The 8409-nt window shown below is 33.6% G+C and overlaps 1 protein-coding gene across 1 annotated transcript; it reads right to left on the reverse strand.

Annotated features, from left to right (window-relative positions):
- Nucleotides 1-304: 304 nt before the first annotated feature.
- On the reverse strand, nucleotides 305-7644 carry tsnaxip1 (translin-associated factor X interacting protein 1). Its single transcript, XM_082182516.1, has 17 exons — nucleotides 7476-7644; nucleotides 6992-7049; nucleotides 6269-6363; nucleotides 5957-6062; nucleotides 5352-5445; nucleotides 4934-5130; nucleotides 4045-4180; nucleotides 3465-3634; nucleotides 2950-3021; nucleotides 2732-2834; nucleotides 2508-2623; nucleotides 2243-2371; nucleotides 1990-2148; nucleotides 1707-1816; nucleotides 1508-1631; nucleotides 948-1054; nucleotides 305-823 (listed from the first exon to the last, which is right to left on the reverse strand). Exons 1-17 carry the CDS (start codon nucleotides 7520-7522, stop codon nucleotides 628-630), a joined length of 2019 nt encoding a protein of 672 aa, XP_082038642.1. The 5' UTR covers nucleotides 7523-7644; the 3' UTR covers nucleotides 305-627.
- Between the last annotated feature and the right edge of the window lie 765 nt (nucleotides 7645-8409).

Genomic DNA, 8409 nt, shown 5'->3' on the forward strand with positions numbered 1-8409 from the left:
CGAGCAGCAGGTGAATCCAAGAATAGTATACTTAAAATACTCACACAAGTATTGTCACTCAGAAACGATATTTGTACAACTTCTCTGCTATTTAAAAACGTTCTAAATTCTATGTAAAATAAAACTACATGTGGCAGAAAAGTTCTGTTTAGTGTTTAATTTTCGATTAGTTTAACTGATAAATAGGCCTCACAAACGCAGTGCTTCTTTGCATTTACCATGGGTTGGAAAATTGAGATCTTGATAATAATAAATGACATTAAAGTGTTAACAATCATCAGAATAAACTTGACAAACAAATAAATATAAATGTACCATTTATTGACAAGTAATTACAGAAAATACAAATAAATACAGCTTTCTTGATTTTCGAGGTAAAATGTCAATATAACAAGCATGACGTTTCTTTTCTTTTTAAAATAAATCAAAAAAGAAGTCAGAAAGGCTACTGATATATTTTTTTTATCTAATTATTTAATGTTGTGTCATTCCTGATATGTGATTTTCTAATTACATAGCAATATGCAAACTATTAACACAGAGCTATTTCTATGCCCTAGTGCTGTACTTGGTTTATATATGTAGTGTGCTGTAAAAAAAACAAAACTGTGTTTGACATAACTATGGTCATCGCTCTGGCCCTGCCCTTTTTACATCAGCCACAGAGAGACGCTGTAGCACAACCTCCGTGTTCAAAGCTTGAGCTTGTAATTCACACTCCTTTGTCTTAAAAGCTACACTGAGATACCAGTCCAGAGTTTCAGAATCCAGTGAAGGGTCGATAGTTTTGAAGGCAGTCCTGAGATGCTCTGCGTCCACTTCCCTACATTGATGACATACAAAACAGGACACAACTATGACAATACAGGATTCATTTGATGTGGCTTTACTCCGATATATCTAATAATGCATTTCATTCTGTAAACAGTTGATGGATGATTTCTCACCCTTTTCCTTCAAGTTGCACTCTCAGCTCGCTGATGTACTGGAGTCTCTCAGCGGTAGCTTGTTTTTTAACTAGACTCAGGAATTCTTTGTGTCTTCCATCTGTGTCCTGGAGTGAAAACAACATGCACACAAAACATGATGTTGTTCTAACATATTAATATATACAGAACCATTCAAACGTTTGGGCACAGTAAGTTGTTTTTTTAATGAAAAGAAATAACACATTTATGTAGAGACTGCATTCAATTGATCAAAAGTGACTTGAGCAGAAAATCAGCATATTACAATGATTTCTGAAGGATCATGTGACACTGAAGACTGGAGAAATAGCTACTGTAAATTCAGCTTTACATTCAGCTTTACATTAATATTAATTATATAAATAATCAAATAAAAACAGTTATTTTAAGTAGTCACAGTTTTGTTTTTTTGTTTTTTTACAATATTACTGTTTATGCTGTATTTTTGAACATATAAATGCAACCTTGGTGTGCATAAGAGGGCTTACCAACCTCAAAGTTTTGAATTGTAGTGTACATATTTTCTTGTCCAAACTGACCTCTGTATAAAGTGTCTGATAAGAAATGCGCACTCCATTACTCCTTAGCTCTGTCTGAGCCGTCATCAGGAGCTCCTCTATGTCCTGATCTGACTTCAGGGCGAAAGCCTTCTTCAATGCCTCACTGATAATCAGCACACATATTATAATAATCACAATCATATATATTTCTACTGAAGACATATGAGTTGTCACTCACCTAAATTCTAAGACAGTTAGTGATCCGCACTGTGTTATGTCACTTTGAATAAAAACCTTGAGCAAGTGAAACAGCAGCTGTGTCTGTCCATGGTAGATACTCTCATCAACCTGCCACAAAATGACACTCAATTATTATACAGCAAATCTCAGTTAGTATATAATTATCTCAATAAAATTTGGGATAGTTTTGGAGGCCCCTATTAAATACAGAAGCTGAAAAACCTGCTTTCAATGGACTTTTTCAGTATGGCAAATGGTTGTAACTTAGATTAAGCACAAACCTTCCCAGTCAAGATGTCATTGAAAAGGCAGATGAAATCATCTTTAAGATTGTTTTGGATGCTTTCCATCAAGCTGTAAGCCCACTCTCCGGACTTATCCTTATATTGTTCCACAAGATAGCTGTGAAGAAACATCTGCAGATCTCTGGAGTAATCATTCTTCATTGAGGAAAAATGTGTGGAGAAATACAGTTATAAGTACTCAACTAGTGAATGTTTAAACAAATCAAGACAGGATATTAGTATGCCATACCTTTTCATTCTCTGTAGTTTTGTTCCTCCAGATATCTTTTATAACTCTGATAACATCTGTTTTCTTGAGCTTAAGATTCTTAATTGTCCCCTCATATTGTAGATAAATGGGGACTTCACTGGATGTGCCCTGTCAAAACAATTATAATATCGAGTTGGGCCCAAAGTTAGTCACAACAAGCATATTGTAAATCAGAGTATTTACGCTTAAAGCATTAATGCTACAAATGCTTTATATATATATATATATATATAGGAACACTTACAAGTCCAGTAAAGAACTCATTCTGTCCATTCATCTCCTGCAGCAAGATCTCCAGCTTCTTTTGGCTGGACTGACCTTCAAAAAGCTCTTTACATCGCTCAATTCCTCCGAGTATGTCTATAAAATACATTACATAATCAACATCTAAAACATATGCTCAACATATGTGCTATATTAAGAAGAGAAACTTGGTGAAAGCCTTACGGAAGATTCAGATACTGATACCTGAACATTGTTCCCAGTTTGGTCTGGGAGTTGTTACAATGTGTTTGTTATCAGAGCCATGTTGCAGCACCGACTGATTAGAGTGTAACACAGCAGGTGCTGACTGTAGATTAGAAGAATGTTAAGTAATCAGATAAGTTTATGATTATTTATTTATCATTATAGACCTCTTTGAATCCTTCCAGCTCATTCTGAAGACTGTTTCGCTGTATAACTACCTGGCGATGAACCTCAAGCAGTGTGTCATATTCAGACTTCATCTGGTCAAAGTCTGTTTGTAAGGTTTCCAGCTGAAACAAGGAAAGAAATCAAATTAAATATTATCGTCAAATGATTATTAGTATCACTCTACCTCTAGAATTGATGTTTATGAGTCATTCGTTTGGATGTTGCTCACGAAAGGTGCATTTATTTGATCAAAATACAGTAAAAACAGTAATATGGAAAAAATATTATTACAATTTAAAACAGTTTTTTATTTTAATATATTTTTAAATGTAATTTATTACTTTGATGTCAAAAAGCAGAATTTTCAGCATCATTACTCCAGTCTTCAGTGTCACATGATCCTTCAGAAATCATTCTAATTTGCTGCTCAAAAAACATTTCTTATTATTCATACTGGTTAAAATTTTTGAAAAAATCGTGATACATCTTTTCAGGATTCTTTGATGAATAGAAAGTTAAAGAAACAGCTTTAAAAAAAAAAAAAAAAAAAAAAAATTATCCATACCTTTATTAGAGTCTCCTCATGCATACGATTCAGGTTATCCCAGTCCCGTCGAGGGACCACATCACTGTATTCTGCTTCCAGGCGGTTGAGCTCAACCTGAGCTTTGGTAAGATCCTCTCTACACACCTGCAAAGCCATTTTCACCACCATAGGATCCTCAGATTCCACCTCTGAGAGGAACAAGCAGAGTCAAACCTCCTCCTTACAACTCAACCCTCAATCTCTATCCACTCCTTCCAAAAACAAGATATTCCAATAAAACACACTCTCGTTTTCTTACCATAGAAGCTAATCTGGTTCTAGTAGACTGGTAGAGGCTCTATTCTGCTCTCATCATGACTACTGCAACTCACTCCTGGCAATCAAACCTATGCAGAAACCTCCAGCCCAGCTAACATTCAACATCTTACATTAATCTGACATCACAGCTCTGCTATGCTTCCTCCACTGGCTCCTTATTCTCTTAAAGTCATACACTCAATTCAGCAGTAATTGTTTTGTTTCCATGTTTATTTTTTTTTCAGACTGTGCTACTCCTCATCATCATCATCACCATCACAAGTGTGACCTTTATTATAACCTTCATTATTATCATCACGTTCAGTATCTTGAGTATAGCGCATTGTGCTGATTGTGGTGATGAGCAGCTTTCGTGCATCCCGTTCATCCCTGTATAGCTGATACTGGGAGGCCAGATCCTCTTTTAGACGATCAACCTGTGGAAGAGATAAGATGCACATGAGTTTGTTTCATCATCTCAACAATTTGCATATCTTTTCATATATGCTTATGGAAGCAGCAGTGTTGTTATTGTTATCTAAAACTAAAACTTTGGTAATTGAAAATAAAATAAAATAAAATGAAATATAAACATTAAATAAAAAATAAACGTACTCTTAAAAAACTTAAACTAAATTGAAGTACTAAAATGACTTAAAGTTAAAAGTTGAATAGAAATATAAAAAAAGAATACAACTAAATTACAAAGCACATAACAAAATTGCTAAAATTACAAAAAATACAACTGGCTCGTTTGAACATTATTCTTTTTCTTTTTTTCTTCACTCTCCTCTCCCAAATTTGTATATGAATGACCTGCACCACTTGAAATGTAAATCACTGACCCACCGTTTGGCCCTGACAAGCATCTGCTGTAAACATCCAATAGATTTCAATTCATTTCAAACTGTGTTCAGATGTTAATAAGATAAACATAATATGCGAGAAACCACAACATAATATGATTCGTTTGCTAATAGACCATGAGATGATATAATTAATAAAAAATTAAATAAGCTTTCCTCTCTTGTAGCAAATTGAAAGTTCATGCTAGTTATTAACCGATATGTTGTTATATTTAACCATGCAGAATACAAATATTCGGAGCGAGCAAAGCTTGTCTGAATAATCCAATGTTGATTTCTACAAAAGGCCAGAAATAATAAACTGTAAAAACATTCCAGCTCCACCTGAGTCTGCAGAGAACTCTGTTGTCTTCTCATACTCTTGACGACGTCCTGCAGTCGCTGACACTCTTGCTTCAGATTTCGGATCTCATCTCTTTCCTGCACTTTCAGATCCAGAATCCTCTTCTCACACTGTTCCGACACAAGCACTATCTTTGCCCGCAGTGGTAGCAGATCCCTAATCTGCTCACGAAGATGCGCTGTGAGAGACATTAACAAGTTCATCTCAACTATTTTCTTAACATCAATCACTACTGACCCATTCAGTCCCATTAGCATTTCATTTTATGTTATTTATTTACTTTATTTTATGAATTAGATTTCCTCTATTTTACATTTGCAGCAGATTATAGTACTGAGGGTGATCAGGATCACTTTTACACATTTTGTGTACCACAAATAATAAAAAGATTGTACATACCTAATGTGATGTCATATTCATTTTTGATGGCAGACAAAATAGGCTTATAGGTTTTAAATTCTTCAATTAAATAGCCAAAGACCTCCTGATAAACCTTCATAATGCAGGGGAAAAAGCAGAAGAAAAAAAAAATCTTAAATACTATGCTACATAAACATACACACATATGTATATATATTCAGAAAATATATGCAATAAACAGAGGTGATGGTTAAGACTTAAATTCTACTTCAAATAAATGCTATTTTTGAGTTTTTCATCAAGCTATTCATCAAAGACTCCTAAAGAAAAAAATTATCATGATTTTCACAAGAGCAAATTACGCAGCACAGCTGTTTTCAACATTGATAATAATAACCTAATAATATTTTTTCTTGAGCATCAAATCATCATATTAGAATGATTTCTGAAGGATCATGTGACACTGAAGATTAGAGTAATGATGCTGAAAATTCAGCTTTGCCATCATGAATTTCATTTTAAAATAGAAAAGTTGAGATTTTTTACAATATTTCACAATATTACTGTTTTTGTCAAACAAATGCAGCTTTGGTTAGAATAAAATAAAGTTAGCACAAGATACTAATGCAAAGTGGGATATAAACCTGCAGTCGGAGCTCTTGGACTTTGGGGCTGTGTGTGTCTAAAGCTTCTAAATCTCTCTTGAGATGACACTCCAGTTGCTCTAAGAAACGAGGCTTGGCAAGAGATCTGCAGCACATTATATATGTAGACATTAGGAACAAGACATTGGTATTCAGAATAGACATGGAAAAGATCAATAAGATGACTAAGTTTCAAAACTATTGTATAAAACTACTTTATTTAAAACTATTCTATAAAGTTTTACAACTAACCTAAAAATAGTTTAGTTTTGCTAAAAATGAACACTGAGAAGGCTATGTGTTGTACTATACCCATGAAGTATTTTTTCTTTAGGCTTTTGGACAATTTGATAGGTAGCATCAGCAGGCCTGGGTGAAAGGTCACTGGAGGTTTCCCCCACTTTGGTCTGAGGGAAAATGAGAGTGATCCAGCATTATTGGGCATTTGATGGTGGAGTCAAATAATACAAAATAAATATCTATTTTTAGGACTAATAAACCAAATATACGTTCCTAAATCCAAGCCACACTTGATTTATTTACTGTAAACAGTTAACAGTATAGATCCATATCTAAGTCAGCTAGCTATCAGTGCATGACTGGAATACTATCAAATAATATTGTTTTTTTGTGATTAAAATAGTGCTGTCAAATCGATTAATCGCATCTAACATAAATGTTTGTAAATATATAATATATATCTATATCTATCCATCTATCTATCTATATCTATATCAATATCAATATCAATATCTATCTATCTATCTATCTATCTATCTATATATATATATATATATATATATATATATCCGCGGTGTATGTAGATAGAAATGACTCATTCTAAGGTAATAAAAACATTTTAGTAAAAACAATTAAGTAAGGTCTTTAATACACCACTGAAAGCATAGTTATGTATATGATATTGCATTTCTGTCAACAGATCCTCCTAAATATTACACAATTCACCTTTAATCGATTTGACAGCACTAGTTATTGTTATATACTAGTAATTAAACCAGGAGGTTTATAACTTACTTTTATAAACTTTGTCCTAAACATCCTGCCAGTAATGTGCTTCTGTGATCCTCTATTGCTGTCATCATTACACGGAAAGTGAGACATAACGATCAGAAGACAGACAGTTTCAACTAACGTTAGTCGATATGTCAAGCAGTGACAGGAGATACTTCATCCAAACGATTTTTAAACAAAAAATTAGATATTACATTAAATATATGAACATTTGTCACACTGCTGGACTATTAACTGAACTTTACAAAATAATAAAAGGTGATTAAAATAGAGAATAACGTGGGGAGATGGTAATCATTAACATATACAACTTCCTTCAAACGTATATATTTATTTAAATCAAATATCTTGATGTACAAACATGCTATTGGTCATTTATTGATTTAATAGCTGTTTTCCACTTTACTTCTGACTTGTTTGGAGGCAATCGTTTCTAGTTCAGTGAACTAAGCAACATTAACGATTCTAAAATCTCCTTATATCTTGCCTTTCAAAGTGTAACAACGGTGGCAACTGTTGTTCTTTCAGTGACATTTGGACGAATAAATAGCTTTAGAATATTCCACAGCAGATTTATCAGCGTACATCCAACTGAAACTTCAGCGGCGTGGCATTGTTGTTGTTTGACAGGTGGTTGCCATGATACCGAAGGACCCTTGAAAAGACCTTCCATGTATAGCTGTTCACGGCATGCCTTTATCGTCTAAAACGTCATATGGGTTGCATTCAATTCACGTGTATATGTTCAAATAAATTACGTTTTTTGCTAAATATTTTAAATGTTAGGATGCTCTGTTATGATTTAACAATTGTCTTTTTCCCTCTTGGCAGTAAACGCCAGGGCTACTGGATTACACCACCGAGTGTCTTGTTTTTCTAAGACAAGCGTCTGTTTTTTAGACTCAACTTGTTGAACAAAATGTCTTGATCAGTGACCGTAGGGTTAGAAGTGACCTTGCTTTTGAATATAATTAACTTGCTTTTAACTGTAAACTTTACTGAACATGTCATACAATTAGCATTTTCAATAAATAAAAAGCATTATTCTTTAAAACATATAGGCTAATAATATTATTCTTTTGAAAACTTTTCAAAACTAATGTAATGCATATGTTTGAGTCATGAACAATGTTTAAACGAGTTTCAGTTGTTTAATAATATTTCAAAGTGTTTGAATTCATTTGTTGACTGTTTTTATGTCAGGCGGTACAGCCAAATATGGATATATACTGTAGTTGTACCACCTGACAGGGAAAGTATACTAACCTACTAAGTATGGGTAGCATACTTGAAATGAGCAGTTTTTACCAGTATTTGAGAGAGATCTACAAACTTTTTCACTCTGCCACAAGGATCAGTTAGGCACCTCTGGATGATGCATTTTCATGTTTACTGTTATTACCTTGTCAATTTATAATAAA

The sequence above is a fragment of the Leuciscus leuciscus genome (assembly GCF_965113295.1).
Source record: "Leuciscus leuciscus genome assembly, chromosome: 10".
Taxonomy (NCBI): Eukaryota; Metazoa; Chordata; class Actinopteri; order Cypriniformes; family Leuciscidae; genus Leuciscus; species Leuciscus leuciscus.